At 34.2% G+C, this 25,827-nt stretch overlaps 2 protein-coding genes across 2 annotated transcripts; both read left to right on the plus strand.

Moving 5' to 3' along the window:
- The first annotated feature begins 148 nt into the window (after nt 1-148).
- Nucleotides 149-24,400, plus strand: LOC120345309 (uncharacterized). Its single transcript, XM_039414703.2, has 25 exons — nt 149-168; nt 3,098-3,279; nt 3,782-3,839; nt 4,456-4,609; nt 5,491-5,645; nt 6,826-6,953; nt 7,627-7,805; nt 8,566-8,726; nt 9,494-9,690; nt 10,174-10,360; nt 10,738-10,836; nt 11,326-11,469; nt 11,840-12,207; nt 12,895-13,241; nt 13,832-13,914; nt 14,559-14,629; nt 15,212-15,392; nt 15,658-16,592; nt 17,130-17,236; nt 17,808-17,886; nt 18,456-18,631; nt 19,008-19,219; nt 20,542-20,810; nt 21,278-21,405; nt 22,059-24,400. The coding sequence occupies exons 2-25, from the start codon at nt 3,212-3,214 to the stop codon at nt 22,214-22,216; spliced, it is 4,644 nt and encodes a 1,547-aa protein (XP_039270637.2). The 5' UTR covers nt 149-168; nt 3,098-3,211; the 3' UTR covers nt 22,217-24,400.
- Nucleotides 1,789-3,075, plus strand: LOC120345310 (ubiquinol-cytochrome-c reductase complex assembly factor 1-like). The gene has a single exon (XM_039414704.2). The coding sequence runs from the start codon at nt 1,853-1,855 to the stop codon at nt 2,678-2,680; it is 828 nt and encodes a 275-aa protein (XP_039270638.2). The 5' UTR covers nt 1,789-1,852; the 3' UTR covers nt 2,681-3,075.
- Nucleotides 24,401-25,827: the final 1,427 nt, after the last annotated feature.

Raw genomic sequence — 25,827 nt, forward strand, 5'->3', positions numbered from 1 at the left:
GGCGAGTGGCGTGAGCGTTTGTTGTTATTTTGTTCCCACTCTCGAGGTTACACACAAAGGACATTTCGCTTACCTGCTGTGCAGCGAGTTTGAGTTCGCCTGTCCCTCTGTCTGTCTGTCGTTAAGCACCTGGCTATTTTTGAAGCAATTAGAAATGAGTTGTATCAGGTAAAGCAGCTAGTCTTAAATATATATTACGTACCAACAGGATTCGTTTTTTTTAATGTTTGTTCGACTTCTGTCCTTGCATCAGAATGTCGCAACTCTGGCCGGCGTTCTTTGTCTATTTCAGGTTTTTTGTTTCTACATTTTTCTATGATCTATGTTCTTTGTAGCTGTTTAGTTTGCGGTCTTACTACTTACTGAATACAGCGCGAAACACGGCAAAGAGCGCGAAACTGAAGGAAACAGCGCAAAACAGTGGGGAAAGAGCGCAAAACAGAGGGAAACAGTGTGAAGCAGAAAATTTTTTTACAATGAGTTCGGGGCACCTTGTTTTGAGTTGGAGTACCACGGCAGCAAATTAAAAACACAAACCAACGTATGTAGCCAGTAATGCTGTAATGGCAGGTCTGCCCCTGCTGGTGACACATTTTTGGTACCATAATTTAGAACATTTTCCATATGGATATGGTTGGCTTTAGGGTTAGGTAAAAAGGGACCTCCAGAAGTATGTGCACCAAGATGGCGCACAACCTGAAAATAGTATGTGTGTGTGTGTAGCGGATTCAGGTTGTGTGACATATTGCTGCACATACTTCTGGAGCACCAGAAAGGTAGATAAAATTTCGCATGATGACCTATAATCCGGTACATAACCTTGTGAATATACTGGAAATAGCGCCATAAAACCATGGCGAGAGGCGCCATGGTTTTTTCGTGGCAGGAGGTGGTAATGACTGCGTCTCCTTTTTTGCGCTGTTTCCCTCTGTTTTGCGCTGGTTTCCTTCTGTTTCGCGGTGTTTCACGCTCTTTGCGGTGTTTCGCGCTGTATCCGGTAAGTAGTAAGACCCGTTTAGTTTGTGATTGTGTAGTTCTGGCATCATACGAATAAACCAATAACAAGCTGATTTAGTAATTATACAACCTATACAATCAGATACCAATACAGTAATGCTAAGTAAATAGGAATTATAAGGCTTATTATGTTCCTCTTGTCAGCTAGTTTTAGGCATAAACTTTAATGTGATTCCATAATAGTTCATTTATTTCAGTATCATTTATAATATTTCATTTTGTTCTGACTGAAAATGTAATTAAGAGTTTTGTTTGTGCATGAAATCAACAAGCTTGCACAAAAGTTATAATTCAGTTTGTCGAAATGTTTTTTTATGAAGATATTGTAGATAAATAAATTTGTACTGTCACAAAATTATATTAATAACTTGGTAAATTATGTTTAAGATAGAAGGGTTCATTTTCAAAGCTTCCTAAACTTCTTTTTGAACATGCTATACATGCTATATGTTTTTTATTATTTTGTATTTATTATCACAATATGATATCTTGTTAGACCATCAATTCTCAGTCTCACCTTGAGATGTGAATTATGATCCTGTCAGTATGTCACATTAATCCTTTTTCTTGACACATTTGGTTTATTATAGAACAAAGTGCTTCATCCAGAAGGTGTTATTCAATTAGTGTAACATCAACATAAATATGTAATGATCTGTTGAAAGGTGTTTACTGTGTCAAATATTTATTTAATATATTGAATTACAGAATTATTAGAAATCAGTGCCAATACAGCAATGGTAATCTGCACAAAGTTAGTTATCTGGAAAGAAATTATATTTAAATTATTTTATTTTTCTACAGATTGCTATATTTTCAAATCTCAATCAATGCTATGGCTGCTTTAGGCAGCACAATTGTATTCCGCCGTATTTGCTTGATGAAGCATTCGGTGGGATTCAGCGGAATATCAACATGGCAGCAGTTTGGAAGTAAACCTTTTACTAATGGTTCTCGTTGTACTGATAAAACAGTGTGTTTTAAGCCGAAGGCTTACATTTGCACTTCTCCCGTTAGTAGAAATGTATTATCCACTGATGTTTCAAAGCCTGACTTACGACAGTCTGTATACAATGTTATCGACAAATACTTGGGAGTTACTTTGACTGAAAAATATCAAAGAAGACAATTGGACGAAGCCAGTCATATCTTACTTAATAGCATTTACACAAAAGTTGATTTTGCATCTTTACAGAAGTTTGCAAAACTTGAAGATTCATTTGAAGTTTGGTTAAAAATTGTTTATTTACATGTATGGATGGTTTTGGTGAAATTATCGCAAGATGGAAGGGATGGAAAAATTATGTGCAAAAGAATTATTAGCCTAATGTGGCAAGATATTGAAACAAGAACTGGGAAACTTCAAGAAGAGTTGAAACAAAATTTAAAAATCAATCAACAAAGAAAAGATTATCATTCCTTACTTCGTACTTCTTTTATTCTTTTTGATTATGGATTATTGAAGGACGATGCCACTTTAGCAGGATCAATTTGGGGACAAATTTATAATTTTGAAAAAGTCGATCCAAGATATGTTGAATCTATTGTACATTATGTAAGGTTTACCTTGGCCAGACTTGATGATATACCGATAAGTGAGCTTGTTCTTAACTCAGAGAAAATGAACTGGTCCTTACCTGAAAGCTTTGGTGCTTATTTTTGATAGTTGGTATTAGCTAAGAATGTTTCAAAAATTTCTTTGTTTCTTTGTGGAATTTCAAGTTTTTCAAAAACTGCAATCATACAAAAACTCAAATTCTCTTCCGTTGAATATAGTTATATTTTTCAACTTTAAATGTACTAAAGTATCAGAGATATTTTCCTTTCTTTGGCAAGTTTGGGGTAAATTTGCTTGTATATTTCAATCTTATAAATCTTCCATAAAAACTATTTTCCATTTTTCAATGGTTCTCAGTGATACATTACTGCTAATAATGTTCTATTTTTTACTGACTTCTCTAATTTAATACCAGTGGTCCATGATTATACTAATCGTTTGTTTCACAGCAGTCAGATAAGTACAATTACCTTATTTCAATTAAACTATTTCAGCAATTTTTGTTCGAGTTCATTTTTGCAGATTAACAAAATGATGCGATAGGGAAAATATTCAAGTTTTAGGCCTCCACTTTACCTGTGGAAGGAGGTATAAATGTAAGGATAAACGGAGTGTTGAATTATTAAAATACGCAAGATGTTGCATGTGTTCAATGTGAACCGAGGGACCATGTTGACATTTGACGTCAACTTGGCAATGGAAAGGTAGGTTTGGTTTGTTTTTCTTCACAAATATCATTACTACCGAAGGATGTGTACCAGATTGGGGTTAGGCAATAATTTTATTCTGATTTTCTTTATTTTAGTTCTATACGAGTTCGTGGACTGTCTGTGTTAGCCAAGTGAATACCTCCCTGCCCATAGGCTTCCGTCTCTTTACACAACTTGATGTAAAGTAGGCAAACAAAATTAGTTACCTCCATATTGGTACACATACTTCTGGAGCGCGCAAATATTTGCATGCAATAACAATATAATATTCTCTTTTGCAACATATGAATTTTGAAGTTTGAAATGATCAATGTGCAGCTTTTTGCTTTTTATATTTTGTTTTAACCTCTTTTTTTTTGAACATATGTATTAAAATATTGTTCTAAGTTTAATTTAGCACAATTATAATTTAGCACAGTTGCGCATTTAGCGAAGATGTTAGTTTTTTTTAACATGTTATAAACTTGAGGGTCTTCATGTTCTAATCATTTAACAGGGTGTTGGAGTTGAAGACCACAATACAAGACACTCATGGGATTTCTCCTGATAAACAGGTAACATTTTTTTATAAGTGTCAGTTTTTTTAAAGATATTTGCTCAAAGCATGGTCAGACTCAATCAGAAATCAAGGAGATTGATCTCTGGGTGAAGTGGTGGCTGCAAAAATGCCATGACTAAAAGGAACTGTTTTTTTTGTGCTGAATTGCATGTATATAATCACCGAATGACTCGAATCACTTCATGTCAATCCGATCAGTGAACAACTGTGAAGATGTAACTCAAGTTCTTCAAGCTCATTAAGAATGTGATACCGCAATTGTTATATTTTATCAAAGTTTTCTGCCCTATCCTATTTGTTATTTAGACCAGGGGTGTGCGGCCTATAATTCAGGAGGGCCAAAAACAAAAAACTGGGTGAAACCGTGGGCAGGTGCACTGCACCCTTATTTAACATAGGCTTTGGTTATTGATCATGATTGAAATTATTGCACGTACCAGATTAAACTGAATTAAAAACTCATTTCACGGCCACACACCATGCAAACACGGGCTGCACAATTTTTTTTTGTGGGCCACATTTTAACCTCGAGCCGCAGGTTGCACATATCTGATTTAGATCATCTGACTCAAAAGCAAATAACCAGCATTCATATTTTCTCACATTCACAGGTTATGCTTATCAGTGGAGGACAAGCATTAAGTGATGAAGAGAGAGTTTGTAGTTACGCTGCAGGAACTGAATCAAATCCTGTTTATCTGTTTGATAAAGGTTGTATTGAGAAAGAGAATCTACAACTGCAATCTAATTATCAAGAAAGTAATGGTGAGGTTTTGATTTGAAAATTTGAAGCAAAATAGTATATCAATATATTTCCAGAAAGTTCTCTTCAGGTTTAATTCCCAATATCGAAGTTGAACACTAATTTAGCCTTAAAAAAATCATGTGTTCATACATTTTTATGGATAATTTGAAAAAAAAATAATGGATGTATGGACATCTGTGATAGTCAGTGTAAGCAAAATTAAAACTTGTATTTATTTTAAACCGAGGCCTGGTGGTTGAAGCAAAGTGTTCATTATGATGGCATTGCTGGTTAAAATCTTTGGTTTGAATTCCATGCCCACCATCCCATCCAGGGTGTAATAAATTGGTAGGCAATGATAAACCGAAAACATTTTGGTCTTTCCAAACTATAGTAACTCTTTACATAGCAATGGCTGCTTGTGCACAACCTCGTTTAAAGCAAAAGGCGTATAGGATTTATCTTGTGGGAGAGGAAAACCTACAAGACGGCTTGATCATATGGCGAACCACGGCCTCTCGTCTAGTTACCAGTCCATGTCGGGTATGGGATTAAGTTAGCTAGGTGATTGTTTTTCGTTGTATGGACTTGATGGTGGAGGAAGCCGTAGCCGAACAGTGGGTATACGAACAACCCTTCAGCAGCGAAAAGTCCAGCAATCCTCTGAATCATAATTATCCCCCTGATTCGAATCTGCGAGCCCATGTCGGGTAATCAGTGGTGCGATGGCGAGCGTATTCCTAATGATTAGCACAATGCACCACACCGCCGGGCCAAAATGCTGTATAAAAAGTTCATTAACTGGGGCCGCTACTCCTCACATTTCTGTAAAATACCATGACATTCTTAACAAGAAGGGGACTTTATGAGGACGATGTATGATATTTCTCATTCATTATAGATTTTGCTGAGAGCATCAGGAATGCTCGAACTCTCTCTCCTTCATACAAGACTGTGGAAGTTCGAACCAAGCTTGCAATGAGGCTTCACGATGCAACTCGTCATCAAGCTCAAACTATGAAGTCTCTTGTTCACGATGAACATTTAATGTTTCAGGTATTTATTACTAAAAATTTGATCTTATATTCATGTTATTGTTACTATGGTGAGTCTTGCTCTTTTGAGTGTCAGTCCCATGTACAGTCAGTAGCTCGAACTCTGTGAGGCATAATTAGACGTGACAGGATAATTGGACTCCTTGTCATCCCAGGGTGTTCCGGATATTCAGTTTTGTGATTCAAATCTAATATTCATGTTGTTGTTAAAATAAGAAGCACCCGTTTATTGTGAGAAGTTTTCCTTATGAACGCTAAAGTGTTATCAAGTCAACTTCTTTATTTATCCGACTGAGCACATAATTAGCTGTTAGATCTGCGGATAAAGCTACTACCATCTGTGGAAACAGAGTAACCGACGGCCGCCGCATTATGCCCATGTTTGCCATTACACTGTTGATTTACGACAATGGTTAGCATGTTTACTTTGTTATTTATTCACCTGTTTTGGAAAGATAACCAGATGAGAGTTTATGACTTGCTGTCTTATCTATTTCCTCTCCCTTTGGGTAAATATGAAAAATCCTATATGTTATGAAAGCTTTGTGAAACTACTTACCTGAAAATTTCTTTTGCTGCTGTTTTTTTGTTAGCAGTCTTATTTAAGAAAACATTATGTCAAATGATTATGGTCTGTCCCTCTATTTATTTTCATTCAAATTTTTGTTTTGTTATCAATTTTACATAAATACACATCATAAATATTATGAAATCATGTCAATTCTGAATCATACTTTTCATCTTTTCATTATATCGATGTTAACTTTTGACTTATTTAGTTTAGTAATGAAAATGTTGGTGTCATTTAATAATGCAATGAATCACCGGAAACTAGCAAACCATGATTCAGCTAAATACACATTTTGTCATTCGTGTCACCTAATTTATTAGAATTTTAACCAATGTCAGTTTTTGATCAGAGATCGAACTCCTTTCCCTTGCTTTGAGGATATTTCCATGAAAAATACTTGTTTTATATAACAATCAACATAATTATGGTGTTTTTTAGGTACTCCCGTAGTGTGTGTACCAGGTTAGGGTTAGGCCATAATTTTACTCCGATTTTTCTTATTTTAGTTCTATTACGAGTTCAGGGACTGTCTGTGTTAGCCAAATGGATCCCTTTGCTAACTTGATGTAAAGTAAGCGTACAAAATTAGTTACCTCCATTTTTTTGACAGGGATGGCAAGCAGCTGTATCTAATCTCATGGACACAGTTCGGGGATTTCAGACAAGGGTTGAGACGATGTGCACTCAGTGCCAGAAGTTATTTGAACAAGGAAGAAATAATGCAGAAATTTTGAAAGGGTTTGTAATAACATAATATAAATTTTTATCAATGTATCAAGGGGAATGCAAGTCCCCATTAGCCCTAAGTGAATCTGCTAGTCTATGAAGTCTGAATAAACATATCTTATCTGATTATTCATTTCTATACAAATTAGGCCCTTTTTTAATACAAAAACTAGGGTAAGACTTCTCTGGAAGGAATAATTACTAACATGGTCTTATAAGCATGACATTTGACATTACAGTTTGTTTTGATGAAAGGAAAATAATAATGCCAAGTAGAATCCAAATATTCATGATTACGCAATGCTGACTTTATTAAGAATTTGTTCTGGTGAAATTATAATACACTGGAATTGGATGTTCCAACAGTGTATTCATTCCATAGATATTGATAGCAATAAATTTTATTGATTTTATTGATAATGCTGGTATTAAATTGATGATTTTAACATACCTTACTTGCAATGATAATTAATATATGTCAATACCTAATTTTCAATATAATCCTATCAATCTTTTTGATAGGTAACACATTATATAACATTTTGTTATAAATTTTATTTCCAAATCATTGTGTAATGATTATCCACATATTTTTATAACAAGGCCAGGAATAAGTATCATTGTCTCATCATAATGTTATTATTCTATTTTCCAATCTAATTTTCTCTATCAATTTGTTGTCTAGAATGGATACTATATTGAAAAGTTTGGAGCAGATTCCTATTCTACCTACGTTATTGAAAAGTATCCGTTCTGATCAGCAACAAGTTACTTTGTTACATTGGATAAAAAGTCAATGCAAAAATGTATCTGTACAAGTGATGTATAACGAATGCAAGCAGAAACAGGATTATTTGAACCAAGGTAAATGATATGTTCATACAGTGGTTCCCAAACTGTGTCATGGCTTGTAATGAAGTCGGAGGAGGACCCCAATGTTAGGCGTAAAACCACTGGGAACCACCGCACTAGTGCATGCTTCGATGGATGATTTTAAGATTACTGTGGAATGCATTTTTCTAATAATTCCCGCTTTTAGAACTTGGCCACTAAGTGGTTCTTGTTGTCTATTGCCTTGCTCAGTAAAACTGTAAAATGATACTTATAATGAAATATTATCAATTCACCTTCGAAAAGCTGATTATAAACATAGGTTTGAATCTTGTGGAGGGTGAATATGTGTCACAAGTAACTTGAGTCCTCCCCATCATTATGAGTTTCACAGACTTGCTTCGTATTGAGATGTCGTGGTTTGACATATGATTAGGCTTTTTTATCAATTTTCTTTTACGTGGGATATATATATAGGGCGTCCATAAAGTCTTATTTATCGATACCATATATTGTTTTGGTCCTCACAGATGTATTAAATGAGGTAAAAATACTTGAAGAATTACATTGGAACAAAAACAAAAAACTGGTTAAGATGTATTGACAACTGACTACATAACAAAATTGAAATTGTAAAGTGACCTTATGGACACTCTGTATGGTAATCCTGTCTTATATGCTTGGACTAGCTGCCGTAGCTGGTCATGCTTGTTGTATATATATATATTTCAATACACTTGGTGATTTTCCTTCACCACGAAAGGTTAATACCTATAAAATGTTATATATTTAGAGAGATACAAAGCACTATTGGAAGAATGCAGTAAGGTAGATTCACAAGCATCAAATGTGCGAATGAGTGAAATATCTGGCATCAATGAAAGACTTTCTGCTTTAGATCATCTCATTCTGACAGCTGAACAACAAGTTAAAGAGCAAACTGGCATCGCTCAGGTAAAATGTCATAGATCTGAATATTGCTAATCTTTCTATGCGGCTTAAATTTTGATAAAGTGCTTACTATCAATAATTTGTAGAGTAGCTTGTTAGATTTGAAGGATAAAATTAGAGAAGATCTGATAAGTCACTCAGTCAAGCTTGAACAGTTATCAAATTTACAGCAGGGTGAAATTGATTTATATTTCTATCAATGGAATATTGAATGAATTGGAATAAAAGTTCAATTCATGTTTCATCAGAATTTATTCAAGCATAATACTTACAGTTGTATCACGTTTAGTATCATTCTGAGCCTTTGACAATTTTGCATAAAATTATACAATTTTTACTTTGTTACTGATTACAAGATTTCATCCATGTTTGTGTTGCTTTCTTCAAGATCATTGATACTCTGTTCGCCACACCGCCGAGATAAGCGTTAGAAATATGCTTGTAACCGCACCTGTGATTACCCTGCGTGGGTCCGTAGGTCTGAATTCCATGCGAGCTTAATTATGGACGAGAAAATTGCTGGTAACCGCTGGTCGGTTGCGGCTTCCTCCACCATCAAGTCCATGCTTCCGCAAACAAATAACTAATCCCACACCCGACACGGACTGATGATCAGACGAGAGGCCGTTGTTTGACGTATGATTGAGTCGTACTATCGGCTTTCCTCTCCCCCTGGACAAATATGTAAATCCTATCCCATTCTCAGCATTTCAAACCTCAACTCATCCTTGGCTTAGATTTACTTAAAAATCACTGTCTATTTATTTCAGGGTTTCGTTAGGAATCGTGAGACTGCTCGAGAGTTGCATAATAACTCACCAAGTATTGATGCTCTGCTCACATTGTGTGAGAGCCATATCACTCAACTCCAAATCATGTCAGAATATGAGTCGATGACTCGAGATGCTCTTCATAAATGTACTCACGCTAAAAATGAACTCGCAGCAAACTTACATACTCGACTAAGGTATGATTTTTAGTGTTTAGACTGTTTTATTTTCGCATGATTTTGATTGAATTGGGTTCCTAATTTTTTATAAATGATAGTTTATGAAAGAGCAGAAGTCAGAACCCAGAAAAATGTACTATTTCGAATACAATTTGAACAATATTGTATGTCATTGTATGTCCATCTGACAGTACAAAACGAAAAGAAAAATATTTTTACCTTTTCAAATTTTTCAATTTCAAAGTATATTAATTTTTCCTAATTTCTAGAATTTGCTCTATCCAATGTGACTAATTCCTTTTGATTGCAAATTTTGCTTAGTTTTGGGCATCTATATTGCCATATTAGGTCTTTTTTTCTTCTGGTAATCAACAAATATCAACCCTGTCTTAAGTTTTCAATCAAAATTTTAATCATTTTTTAATTCTTGTAATTTGTGCTTCTATCATTATTGAAATGAAAATTTGCAGCCACCCAATCCCGTATTAATCCATGTTTCAGATGGTTGTACGTCATTCAACGAAGTATTCTGAATGTTGATGTCAAGTTGTCCATGTTCACCCAACAACTGAGTCTTCTGCAAAGACAAGTCACATTCTTAGATCAAGTTAAACAATGTCCGACTCTGTATTTATCATCTGTAGCTGAGGTTGTGAGAAGAAAACAATTCGCTGACAATTATATTCAGGTATTGTTGAGGGTATGAAAACTAATGAGACTACTTTCCAGGAGATTACCAGTCTGATCTGTACCATAGCTTTTAAATTCAGGGGGTGTCCATAAAGTCCCTTTACAATTTCAATTTTGTGATATATAAAGTCAGTTTTCGATATATCTTAACTAGGTTTGTTTGTTTTTAATCAGTATTTTTACTTCATTTAATATATCTGTGAGGGCCAAAACAATATATAGTATTGATAAAAAAATTTTGCAATTCTGAAACCTTATGGAACACCCCCTGTAATAATATCAACGTAGCTAGGATATTCCATAACCACTGAACTAACTACTTTATTCCTTAAACTATTTATTGTATCATTTTTTTTTTATTGATCTTTATTACAGTGTGCTAACAGAGCTGTTGCAGAAGCTCGTGTTGAACGTGATCGGGAAATAGTGAAACGAAAGACTTTTCAATCCAACTTGTCTGGGCATTTTATACAGGTATGACCGCAAAAATTAATATCTCTACTTCTGTTAAAAAAGGCATATCTGCTGTATTCGGTCAGACTATAACATTAAAAGTGACTTGGAATCTTAATTTTTTGTAAGCATTTTCGGTCACACTTACAATGATAAACTGGAGTAGATACAAAAACTACTATCAGACTTGACCAAGTCATTTGAAAAAATGTGATGATTTGTAGTGAGCAACTATTTTTGAAACGGCGGGAATTTTTCGCAACATTTCCTACTAAATATATAACACACTAGTGAAATGGTGGCCGGTGGACATGGGATTTGAGTTTCGAGGTTTGTAACCTACAATGCTAACAGAGTGCACGCTATTTAAAAGTCCGATTTCATATTCCCTCTGCTTCATATGAACAAAAAAAAGGTTTCATTCGGTGGACGTATTTTAAATGAACTTAAAAGGCCATTGATAAAGGTTATGAGATTAAACTGATGGTTAATAATAACTTGTTGTTTCAGAGATTATTTCATGGATTATCAGATAAACCTCCTTCACTTTCTAAGAAGCCGATGAGAAATTTTGACAATAATCTACCGAATATCACTTTAGAACATCTTAATACTTTATCAAAATTATTGCCTGATTATAAAGATATCTTAGAGGTTTGTTGACATTTTGTTGCCTACGTTTCTTTATCTCTGGAATAAACCATAAATATCCAATAGATAATTTAGTGATTTGGACTTATCTTATTCTATGTGATTTATTAATGACCAAGTCAATTTCAAAAATGCAATTATTATCAATTAGGTATCAGAATACTAATAGATGTATATATTATATAATTGCTGCCTTTTTTATGCTGAGGGGACCTGTATAACTATTACAAGTGGTTTAGAGCAATTTTTTGTGTATTTACGTTAGGAGGAAAGTCTAATTTACTGTATAATTAATCTAAATATCTACCTCGTTAACTCCAAGCTAAATATATTTGAAACTGACACCCTAGTCAAAATTGCATTTGATTCTCAGGTCCAGGAACAATCCACCATGAAACCAAAGTGGGAAACATATTCTAATATGTCTGACGTTCAATCCACATCTCTCATATCACCTTCTACATCAACATTAGTGCAATCCAATCTCGATACATTCACTGCTTCATCTCAAAACACTGACTCACTGTCGCAGTCCATGTCAATAACCGACAAGGACAAAGAACGCAGTACAACAGGCTCATTTGCAATGGTGGGTCATTCATCTATTGCTAAAAGTCAGCCCGGTGGTTTTGTTGTCACGTCGGTAGAAAATGTAACTCGAACTCATGAAAATGAGCATATTTCAAAAAATGAAAATCAAAGTGAGAGGTTTCAGGAAAATGAACAAGATTTATCTCAAAGGTGAGTTTTTTTTCATTTTTCATCTTTATAGTATTCAAAGTTCATTAAAAAAATAGTTTTGAAGTAAATTTTGCTTTGTAAATACTATTACGATATATTGCTAATTTGCTTCTCTAAATATCCACTCAAGCAGGCCTTATGAATTGCACCTTATCACTGAATAATTTGTCATCGAATATCAATAGCTCTGTAAATCAATCTAAGAAGTAAAGTTTCTTGCCTGTTATAGCTGTTATCACTCCGATTATGTACAGTGCCATTCTTATTTTCACCCTTAATTTCTGGTATTTTAGGTCATACATTCTTCCCTCATTTTCTGGAATAATATCATTATATATATAATTTATACAAGCTCATCACACCCTTCCCTCCGGATTAGGCCCTCACCTCGTGACATCGCTCACTTTAATTATAACCTAATGGCCGTCAATGAATAAGACTTTAAATCCAATCTTATTCATACTTTATACTTTTTTCAGTAACTATCTTTCTCTTGATCTGTGTCCACCATGTTCTTGTTATATATCTTTTAAGGTTGTTGTCATTTAAGCTTGTATATTGTGCCACCTTAATTAGAATGATTTTTTGTTTTGATGGCTACAAAGTGCACTGTCATTTTTTTTTTAATCCCCTGTTTTGAACAAGATACTAAATAAGTTGGTTTTCATGTTATATACTGTTTTCCAGGAACTATCCTTCTCTCGATCGCACAGTTGAACACCAGCATTCACCACCTACCAGTCCAGGAGAACAAGATCAGCCAGATTCCATCTTTGCACAGATTGGTGACATCATCAGTCCAGACAGTCCTCCTGATTCAGAGTTTTTCAGCATCATGCCTGGCTCTTTCGGAAATAATAGAACTTTAACAAAACCTTCTTTGGATTCTCAACCAGGAAGTTCTCTAACTGGAAGATTGGATGTTATTAACATAAGAAGAAGAGAATCATTGCCTCGCTCACCAAGAAAACAATCTTTAATTGCCGTTGGGTCGCCAGATTCGAATACGTCGACTTCATATCAGAAAGTTGATGGTATGTTGCTCTGAATAATTAAGTCTAACTATTGATTTAAACACCAGAAAGAATTAAATATGAGCTGGATATGATTTTGAAATAGCAAAAATCTTCATTCAAAGTTTATGGGGATGGGGCAGAAGAATATGTCCAAACCTCGTAATAACTAATTTGATTTACAGGTGAAATTAGTTTATTGCAAGCGGTGAAATGTAAAATTTCTGTTATTCTTTTGTCTTAGATAAGGGAAATAAGTAATTCAAAAGTGATTAAGCTTCCAAATTTCATTGCTTTCTAAGAAAACTTGTGAATATTTCAAACGCATAAATTAATCTGGGAAGTTCAATATGAAACCAACTCCTTGAATTTCTAAAATACAATTTTAAGCAGTTAAGAAGTTCACAAGTTGTGTAAAGGAACTGAAATTTATGGGTAGGAAGTATATTTACTTGGCTAACACAGACAGTCCCGAACTTGTAATAAAACTAAAATGAGGAGATCGTAATAAAATTATGGCCTAACCCTAACCTGGTACACATATTACGGGAGTACCAAAATAGGTGTCATATATGAATAAAAACTAACTACTTTGTTTTGTATCTATCCAGGCATCAGTAGTGATGAAGAAATGTTTCATTCATTTTCATCGGATCATCAGGATGTCAAACAATTAAGGAAGAAACTACATCAGGTAATTATGAAATATCAGCGCGATTCATATATGAAATTTTTAATTGAGAATCTAGGTTGACTGAAATTACTTCTTTACTTGAAAAACGGCTTCTTACACAAGTCTGGACAGCCCTCGTTTCCGCTCTATTCGTGTAGTTCGCCAATTCAAGTATTACAGTTTTTTCAAGAAATGTCCTGTTAGTGGTTCTATTATATCTAGGAAAACAGCAATAATATCTTATGTTTTGTAATGAATTCATTTCATATTATTGGGTTTTGGTGCAAGAAGTTTTACCTCTCTTTACCTATTAAAACTTTCTTCTGGCCAACAAGTAATTCCATCGTATTTCAGTTACAAATAGAGACCAAGCAATTTGATTAGTACCTAGATTAGAGGTTTATAATGCATTTACGTCTTCACACACTGGAATAAAAATAATTATGCCCATGTCATAACTGGTTATAATATTACTGAGTTGATACTTCATTTAACTGCACTTTTGGAATTATTTGTGGCAACGACTGTGTCGCGATGCACCATTTGCATTTGGGAACCATTTATCCCATTAGATTTTATAAACATCATTTGATTTTAAATTTAAAACTCAACTTTTTTATCTTCCGTTCATTAGCACTGATAACTATTTTGAATTTCTTTTTCAGTTGCAAACGGATTATGACAATCTCACCCAAGAATCAAAATTAGAAAAAGAAGAATTGAATATTTTGATAAGGTATTGGACTATATTATGTAATTCTTTAATTTTTCACCAATATGTAGTGTATGTGTACGACAGCGCTTTTTTGTATTTTGGTCCGAAAGTTCTTTTAATAGCTTTTGAGTAATTATTTATAGTTTGACAGTTTTATTCTTATTTCCGTGATTTGGTTTTTGATATGGCATTTCCTTTTTTTTTCAATTCAAGCTTTTATAAGTACCCAATCGAGTTGTTGAGGTAAATATGGAAGAGGATATTTATAAAGGTTTGACACAACTAACCCATTTGATATTGTGAGTGAAATGAAGGCTCTTTAGACTGGCATGATTCGAAGCATCTTCAAGATGCCTATGTCCGCATAGAAGGGCCAGCATGCGATAATCATTTTCTAGTATTTGAAACTTAATTTTTTGAACATCCTCGTTCTTGGTAATAATACATTCACAACTGATAAGAATCATTTTGCAAGAAAAAGGCCTACAGATGCTCACTAGTTGTGCATGCCTTACTGTAAATGAGGCTAGTAACTAACTACTTGCTATCAATATGAATTTTCGTTTGTTTGATTTTCAAATAAACATTTCATTCGAATTATAGAAAACTTCAGCAAGAAATCTCAAGCCTGGAAGAAAATCAACGTAAAATAGAATCTGATTACGAGAAGAGGTGGCAGGAGTCTAAATCTGAACTTGACAACGTTATCAAACAACTGGAAAATGAGAGATTAGAAAGGAAAAAGGCTTGGTCAGAAGGTGCCAACTTGGAAAAGAAAATTAAAGTGAGTTACATTTGAATTTTTTAATTTACTTTTAATGAGTTTTTATTCATATTTAATGAAAATCAGAGAAATAATTGGAAGAGTGGCTTTAATTCTGAGAAGAAATTCTATTGAAGCGCAAAAAAGGTGCTGTAAATAAAGTTTAATCCGTAACCTGCTATTTAGGAATGTACCGCATGATGTAATGTAATGCATGATAGTGAAATGCTGTTCATTAACTTGTTTTTTTTATTTATCTTTTTAATAGGATTTTCCCCTTTTTCAGACACTGGAAGAAGCAAATCGTACACATACTTCAGAACTTGGAATGATCCAAAACCAAGTGTCAGATAAAAATTTAACAATTGAAAAACTAGAAAACGATGTGAAGGAATCTGAAGACAGATTATCTTCTGCAATGGAAGAGGCAGAAAGAAAAATTGCAGAAATTATTAAAACAAAAGAATCCCAATATGAAAAAGAACTACAAACTGTAAAATCTGCGTCATTGAGATTTGAGAGAGAATTAGCACTCGCTCAAACGGAACTTTCTACCTCTGAAGACAGAATACAAGAATTAGAAACTTCGTTGTCAGATCGTGAACGAAGACAACAAGAAGACGCTTCACAAGTTCTCGAATTCGAAACTAAAATTTGCGAACTCGAACGAGAACTAGGGTGCACTAGAGAGTCGTTCCAGAAAAGTACTTACGAAAAATCTGAAGCGAAACAACAAATTCTTGATCATGAGCAAAAACTAGCGAAAGCTCATGATCAGATTGAATCTTTAAAACGATTACTCGTTGATTACGAGACGAAAATAAACGATGACAAAACGAAAGATCATTTACTAAAAAATTTAAAACTTTCTGTACATGATTTAGAACTAGAAAAATCCGAACTAACATCGAACTTAGAATCATCTAAAAAAGAAATTGAAAAACTTAAAAACGAACTCAGTGAATCCGACAAAACTGCTCAAAATTTGAGATCAATTGGAGCGCAAGATGAAAAATCATATAAAGAAGAAATTGAGAAACTAAAACACACTCACGCTGACGAAATAAAATCCACTTCTGAGCAACACGGAGAGGAAATAGTGAAATTGACTGAAAAACATGAAAATGAAATAAAAGAAATTACTCAGGAACATGAAAAGATCATTATTGATAAAGAACAAGACTGGAAAGGGAAAGAGGAGACTTTGAGTAATGCTCATAGGTTGGTGAATTTTGAAGTTTTTTTGCTCAAATTTTTAAAATTTAGAAGATCAGGTTTTAGTTTAACTGCACCCTACATAGATTAACTTTGGTGACACATTGCATTGGTGAATGGTGATGCATTTTTATAAATTCAGGCAGTTCTGAAAAACAGCTGCTGATATCGTAAAGATAGACTTTGGCCATATATATTTCATACATATTTGTAATGTGGTACTCCCGTAGTGTGTGTACCAGGTTAGGGTTAGGCTATGGTTTTATTCCGATTTTCCTTATTTTAGTTCTATTACGAGTTCGGGGACTGGACTGCCCATAGGTTTCAGTCCCTTTACACAACTTGATGTAAAGTAGGCAAACAAAATTAGTTACCTCCATATTGGTACAGACACTTTATGGAGCGCCGGTAAGGTTCCGCACTGCCTCCTTGAATTTGTTTGGTTAGTTGATGACCGTGCAAAGACTGGCCAAACTAAATCTAACCACCAAATCCTGGCCAATCCTACCACAGGATCGACTCATTTTTGTATAATAATAACAGAAATGAAATCGATGAGTTAGAAGCCGATCGCCTTGCTAGTATTGCTTCCGCTCAACAGTCAATTGAAGATTTGAGAGAGAAATTACGAGAAGCAAACAGGACTCTTGGTAAGAACATATAATACATTGCTTTAATTTCGATGAGGATATTATCAATGACAACTTACCCATACTTCGAGCTGTAGAGCACTCGATATGGTACAGTATACCAAAGAACGAGGGACCACGGATAATCATGCCATGCCGTCTTATTGGTCTTACTCTCTTGGAAATAAGTGTGAAGATCCTATCTTAACATATCGTTAATATGACCAAGTTAGAACGCGATCTGATTTCTCAACAATGTATGTTTGAAATGCAATTTCAAATTATATCGTAAAAATTTAAATTTTTTTTCAAAATTTTCTTGCGGAAAATAGGGAATGTTTGGTGGGAGCAGCATATTTTAATAAGTCATTAACAAGTTCTCCTTGGAATTGATTTTCTTTTTTCAATAGATATCTCCATAAAGCAAACCAAAAATACAAAACCTCATCAAATTTTATTAATAATTTTAAATAATTAATTAACGGTTGATATTTAGCATGACAACACACTTTATTTTCATAAACTTTTGGTTTTCTAAAAAATCATGGGTATCACAAATTTGTAAACCTAATGTATTGTGTTTTCATTTCAGATATTAGAAAGAAAGAATTTGCAGAAAGCAAGGATTCATTTTCTGAAAGTCACAAAAAGCTGGAAGAAGATTATTCAAGGTAATTATTATAAGATAAGGAGTCAATTTATAAAAACCATTATGAACCTTATGTCCTATTGAATAGTGGGGGCTCCCGAAGTATGCGAACCAAGATGGCGGACATCGGAATTTAATATGTGTACTAGGTTAGGGTTAGGCCATAATTTTAGGTATAAATACTACGGGAGGCTCTTGGCTAGTCTTCGAACTGATAATAGGACTAAAATAAGGAAAATTGGAAAGAAATTATCACCTAACCCTAACCTGTTACCCATGTTACGTTCTGATGTCCGCCATCTTGGTTCGCATACTTCGGGAGCACCGAATAGTGCATATGTTGACATTATAGATGTACCGTAGTAATCCAAGGTTTGACGCCTGTTCAATGTACTGTTCTGCTTGGTCCAACCGAAAACTAAGCATAGAGCCCACATCTTATCAAAAGTGTTCCCAAATTTATGAACAAAATAAGTAATTCTTATTCTATTATAAAAGTTGCTTGGATATTGCCATAAATTTTTCTATCATATATTGATAATATATTTCTTAATCTTCAAGTTTTACAAAGTAATATTTTATCTTACTCAGAATAATTTCTGAAAACGAGAATCTTGTTACAAAAATATCTGAAATGGAGCAAGAAATATCTCAATACCAGGAAGAAATCAGAAAACATCAAGAACAAGCAAAACAAGATGTTGCCATGACAACTATGATAACTTCTTCATCCTCCACAGATGAAGAAATGAAATCAAAAAGATCAAGTAAGTGAAGATATGAGTAATTTTTAGGTTATTTTATATGACACTTAGTCACTAAGCCTTTTGATCCAAGCTTGGCCCTATACATGCAGTTGAAAAAATATATTTCTACATTCAAGAAAGAAGGCACAATTTATAATTTAGAACTCTGAAATCTGCACTTTGATATGTTGTACTTTCAGATTCACGCTTATTCTGTTTCGAAAAAAAAAATATTCTTGGCTTAGGAAGTGAACTTCTTTAGTGCATCCTATAACGGTTTTAAGTCAATGCTTAATAGATTTTACTTTTACTTCCATCTATTGTAATGAATATAAATGGTGGACTATTCATTCGTATAGTTAATCTTTTGAATTTTGACATAATTTGTTTTTTTCAGAAATTGATTCCGGTATCTCTGATGACTTGATGGTGTCATCGAGTGTGGATGGCCTACCTGATGCCAACGGAAACCCAATAAACATGATGACAATGTCTGTCGTTGACCACAAAAAGAAAATTGATGAAATCAAAAAGAATTTTGATGAAGATAAAAAAGCTTTGCAGAATTTATTCAAAAAGAAAGAAGAAGAATCAGCCAGAAGGAGACAGGTTGGTAAATTTAATATCATAGAATTGTCTGCAATATTAGGCGCCAACAAAGTTAAATTCAAATTATCCCACTTTCTTTGCTTGATAAGGTTATTTCGCAGGGTGTTTCCACTTTGTTGATTTTGAATTCTTTGAACACCATAGCAGGGCTACACAACTGGCGGACCGCGGTCCGAATCCAGACCTTCGCACCATTCAGTTCGGACCGTCTGCTTATTTATTTTGGCAGCATAAGCCTCGTTTTATAGTTTTAAATGATATTTGATACCATTTTCTTACACAACTATACAGTTTGTCGTACTGGTACCGATGTGCGACATTTTTTATCCATATTTGTGAGTTATTCATTGCTCTTGTATTTAATTTAATATTGCATTTGAAGTTTCGTTTATCTAATGAAATAAATTTTCTGTAATGTCCAGACCCCAGTAAATTTTAAGTTTTCTAAATGGAACTTTGGTAAAAATAGTTGAGTAGCCCTGCACTATGGGATTTGGAATCTACCAATCAAAATAACACTCTAAATACCACTGGAATGATGCACCGGGCCCATGAATGCTAGAAGCCTCCGGAAGGGGGCCATGAGCCATAAAAGGTTGGAAACCACTGGTTTGGACTATCTAAAAATAATTACAATTCTATGTTGCAATTCTTGTCTGTAAAATTCAGTTGAATCTCAGTTAAAATCGAGGTATAAATGAAATCAAAATCACACTTAACACAAAAAAAATTTTTCTTGGTAAATTTTATATAGTAATTTTCGGCATAAGATACAGTTATATTTTATAAAATTAAGGAGAGGAATTCCGATTAATTGCTCGATTACCTAGTTGAATAATGATCTTGGCTTGTTGCTAGTTAAGGTTAGGCTTAGGAATAGCTAACCAGCACAATGTCTCAAACGAATAGTCTCGACTTGCAAGCAAAATTTACAATATTTAAAATCAAATTTGTTTTTACTTTTAGTGAATAATCTAAATATAGATGCCCTTGTCCCAAAAGTTTGTAAAGAGATTGTAAAGTTGTAATGATTGTAATGTAAAGGTTTTTTGGTCCATAATGGTACAACTTATCTTTATTGGCAATACTGACAACAATTCAGATTTTGACTTACCTTCATTACAATTATGTTGGTGGCCTTGATTATTCTAAATATAGGTAAAATTCCCAATTTTAAAATTATAAGAGATTGTAATGTTTTCATCAAATTAAGATGTTTCGGGTTTTTCGTCGTATTTATTATACCGTAACAACTTATCTTTATTGGCAATACTGACGAAACTTCAGCGAGTTTTTCAAAAATTCCCCAAATTTTTGTTTAGATGGTTTTCAATTCTGCAATACAACGTGTCGCATCAAGTAAAGATATAGAAATTGAAAAACTAAAAGAACAACTGATGTCACAATCTCGTTCTATTCCCGGTATTGCGCAATCAATGATGGTACAAGGCTCACAACCTATGTCATCTTCTATCACACATTCATCTACGTCACCATCTTCATTGGGAACGACACCTGACATCATGCAGGCTTCCACTTCTGGTTTGGGAAAGACTTTCGATAGAGACAAAGATAAAGCTGCTGTTGTGAAGTTTGTTATTTTTTAAATTCCCCTTTTTTCAATTAGACAATGTCCTTGAATTGATATTGGGCGCTCCAGAAGTTTGTGTCCAATATGAAGGTAAATAATGTTGTTCGCCTACTTTACATCAAGTTGTGTAGAATGTTAATCGGAATGAAGTGGACTAATGAATGACTGTGGAAGCTGACTCCGACGACATTATTGTCTTATTGCTCCCCCCCAGTCTATACCGGAATTAACTTGAAAATATTTTATTGTACCATTGCTTGTTTTCTGGTTGACGAAACGATAAATCTCTCTCTCTTTCTCTGGCTAAATAGCAGTGAAAATTATCTGTAACTGCCTATGTTGTTGCCAATGGTACCCAGGATAGGATCATGTAGATAAAAGTAAATACATGCACTGATCTGTATATTGATAGAGTTCATTGCAAAAGTTTCTCCTGTTTCTAATACATTTAATTGATTATTTTTCAGTTTTCAAATTGGTGACAATGTTCTCGTTTGCTTCAACGATACTTATCAGCATTTTACTCTTCTTACGACATCTCGAACATTACATTTTGTTCATGCAGAATCCCTAGATAAACTGGGAATCAACAGTTGTAAGTATTGACTCACTTTTCTTTGAAAAAACATAGTATTAAGAGAACAGTGATTGTTCTATTATATCTTGCACGAAACTGGTGCAAGATAGTGGTGAATGTAATGATATTTTCAGTCTAAACACATATTTATCCAGGGGTAGATAAAAGCCGATAAGATGGCTTACTCATATGGCAAACCACGGCCTCTCGTTCGGTTACCAGTCCGTGTGGGGTATGAGATTAGTTAGCAAGGTATTTGTTTTCAGAAGCATGTCTTTGATGGTGGAGGAAGCGCAACTGACCAGCAGTTACGTGAACCGCCCTACCCCTAATATATTTAGTTCTCTTAGTTCCCTCATGATTTTTAGAATAGTCTGTAGTACTATTTTGGTCCAATTGCTTCATTTTTTTTGTTTTCGAGCGAAAAGTATGAAAATCCAGTAGATTACATTCTTAAATATTATCTTATCTTTGCCTTCTTTTTCATTTACATATTTCTGGTCAAAAGATAAGAGATGAAGATAGCACATAATTCCATTTTCTAATGAATATTATTTAATTTTACTAAAGTATACGTGAGAGTTAAAAATGTTTTATTTCGACAAAAAATTATGCGACTGGATACATACAAGTGAGCTACTTATTCTAAATTTTTCAACATTTTTTTTCAGCCAATCCTGAATCCAAAAAATCAATGACCTTTGCTACTCTGGTCGACAAAGAATACTGCCAAGCTAGAAAAGCACAAAATCGTTTCCGAGTTCCAATCAATACAAAGTTTTATCGTGTCAAAGTCACGCCTTTTGCAAAGAAAGATTTGCAAAGTTGAAAAGTTCAAAACCTGAATGGGTGTTTATTGTTCGACGCCATTCTGTTAAATTAATCATGTTTTAAACGCATTTTTTATAATTCAATAAGCATTGCGTAACCGAGGGATGGTTAGGAGTCCACTTACAGTAAATGTATTGGAATTGAGGAATGTATGTAGTTTGCCCATCCCTGCCCACATAACATAACCATAACATGACCAATTATTAGTATATTAATATCAAAAATGATAAACTAAAAATATTAGAATTAAAATTTAAGATTTAATGAGTACTACACTATTGTGTATATGCTTTGTTTTTTTCCAAGTTTGATTACATTTCGCAAACTAGTTTTGTAGTAACTTTTGTTTTGTCATTTTTCTGTCACCTTAATTTTAATTATTAGTGAAATTCTTCAAATTCAAGTAATCTTCCAGGTTTGCTAATGTCAAGCCTGGACAAAACATAATAATTTAAAATCCTTTTCTTTCATTTTTATTTGACTCTTTCCAATCTCGACCTGAACTTGTATCTTTTCCACATATTTCATATGTTTGCAGTTAGCGACTGGTATACTTTCTTGAATCAATAAAGCATGGTGAATTAGGTTTATCATGAAGGTCTCGATATAACCAATATTAAATGATATCAAGTGTATAAAACAAGAACGGATATTTCGTTCAGATAAAACTATACTAATTGAAGTCCCAGTTCGTTGCAACTTTCCTCTATTTTTTTGCAAATCTTTCTGACAAATATATCATAAAGGTTTCCCCTTAGAGTTAGACAAAGTACATTTAACAAGACTAGATATACGAATCAGACTAAACAATACAAATTCAAGGTCTTACCCACTTCAAGTGATCGAAGAGTCTTGCAGCACACTAACACAAATATGATGACTTTAGTCAGACAAAACTCTACAGACATACAATTGTGTTAATGTGCAGCAAGACTCTTGCACCGCTTAGGATAGTTATCTTTACTCTTGTTACGGCATCCTTGCTTTACTTGCATACGGATCCACCGGCACGATAGCATAGAAGAAGGATAAGTAGTAAGTCCGGCAGAAACCCAATCAGTAAACTTATCCAGTTGGTTGCAACTTCGCTCTATTTTTGTGCAAATCTCAACGAATTTCAATATTTTTGTGCAGAAAAAGAAGATTTTCTTAGCATCTCACTGTGAAATTGATAATTTCTTTTCTTGTCAGTGTTTTTTGGTTCACGTGCATATATATATATATATATTGTAAATTGCTTACTCCTGGTGATCTAGCTTCTATTTTGTGCGATTTTATTTACATCTGTGTGGGTTAACGGTTCAATATTATTAATATTTTGTGTTCCGAACTATACAGCGATAATTAATGTGATAAAGTATACAAGAAATTATTTCAGCGGATTTGGCAGTATTTTGTCTTTGAGGAGACAAAACGTAAACGTTTGGGGCAATTTCACATTTCTCAAATCAAATATAATATGGAATTGGTATAAGATATTCATTTGCTAATACTCTATATTCTATCATTCGTCATTGTGACATTTGTGGGTTAGTAACTAGTGGGGTGTTGGTAAAATAGAGATAAATAGTTAATGAGTTGGTTTAGTATAAATTCTTGAACTCAACTACTATTATAATTGTTTTTATACAGGAATAAGGTGTGTGATACCATCCTATCTCTATTGTAGTGTCTCAACAATGTTGTGTTCCACACTTGTATTAATCTCACTTCATATAAATACTATAACCTTCTGACAAATAATTGATCTTCCCAGCAAAGAACATAGCATGGATTCCACTCCATATGCTTTCTTTTACCATTTGTTCCACAATATATATCTACCCCAACTCAGATACAAGTTTGCTAAAATAGAACGGTTGGTACATGGCATTTTTGAGACACTAACTTTTTAGTTGAAAGTTTTCTCGGATATCAATCGAAGCTCCCTAGTTTCTTTCGGAACCCCTCTTGTTTGTATTGTTGAACTCACTACTTCAAAAAATGTGTACCATGCGATTTTTTTGAGGTGAAAAATCATCATTTCCAAATTTTTAGTTAGTTTTTGTGTGCATTAACCCCGTAATTTTCATATTTTTCGCTCACTTGCACTTTTAAAAACTAATAAATCTACGATTTCGCCTGCATTTGTCAGAAACAATGAAAGCTTTGGAGAGTGACTCAAACATAAAAGAGATAACAAGCATTTCATGATTTGTCTGAAAAGCGGTAGCAATCTAGTACAAGCATCCATCGCTTTTAAGGGGCGCATATATTTTTGAAGAGTTAAAAACCGAACGGATGGCCGGCGAATCGCAATGTTTTTTCACACAGATCAGAAGTTGAAATTTTAAACAGCATGCAAAGACTGTCAACTCGTGAACTTAAAATTACAAATTATATTTAATGTGACACTTGTTGCATCACGATTGATAGATCTACGGCACACTGGATGGGCATCGCTAATCTGAGTTCTCATCTTAATGTTCTTTGTATTGTTTATTTTCGAAAATAATTGTTCGCACGCATATGTACTTCCAAACAACAGACAGCGCAGGCACTCTGTTTTTAATTGCTTGTCCTTTTAAAGTCGTGTCTGTTGCATCGTGCACACTGTTTTTGTTTTCTGGCCTTGATGTCTGGATATCGTATCCGAGCGTTGAATTCAAAAGTGCACCGTGAAAATTTCTTGACTGCTTATCTTGTGAACCTGTGTACTGGGACATCAGAATAGCCGAGTATTTGCCAGCATTCAAAAGTCAATTAAATTGTCGTTCAGCGAGGAAGAATATTACCGTCGAACGCCATCGCCTAAAAACCCCGCTGCGTTGCACATATCGTGTCCATATGATACGGTGGTTCCTTACCTTTTCTTCTTCATTGCCCACTTCCAAGTCGGAGAGTGTTTTCATTCCCCGCAGACTAAAGCCTCTAATAAAATTTGGTAAGACTGTAAGGAATATTAGTTATTTAGACAACATTTTTTATAGTAATGTTCGGAAAACCTGAAATTAGCCCAAAACTTCTTCTAATTTTAAAAAAAGTATTTATGAAACATTTCGATGTAAAGTTGATAATTAATTACCCTTTCGTAATGAAGCGCGACAGCAAAGAACAATTTAGATTGCCCTAAGACTTTGTTTAATTAGGTGCAGAAATCAAGACCCAAGTTAGTTCGGAGCTTTGGTTAAAGAAACAGCTCTTGAAAAAGCTCGTGGTAATAAAAAAGAATGTGCGATGTACTGCTTCGATTCTCTACGCAACAACACGTTTACAAGGACTTTCTTTCCAAGTTTTAAGTACTTTTTGGCACCATAGCTAGGCATCTTTCTTTGCTTAAAGTTATTATGATTTTCGTTGCGTAATAATATTTACTTACTGTGTTTACTGCTGTTTTATTTTCGGTACTCCCGAAGTATGTGAACCAAGATGGTGGACACCGGAACGCAGTATGTGTACCAGGTTAGGGTTAGGCCACCGGGAATAGGCCGGTTGGGAACCTCTGAATGCCCATATCACTGAACATATGCCGAAAATGGTCCCAAACTTTAGCCAAGATTACCGTACTGACTTGTGTGAATAGAGCACACCGATCTATCATATATATCTTAAATATCCATTAGGTAATTT

The sequence above is a fragment of the Styela clava genome, chromosome 8 (assembly GCF_964204865.1).
Source record: "Styela clava chromosome 8, kaStyClav1.hap1.2, whole genome shotgun sequence".
Taxonomy (NCBI): domain Eukaryota; kingdom Metazoa; phylum Chordata; class Ascidiacea; order Stolidobranchia; family Styelidae; genus Styela; species Styela clava.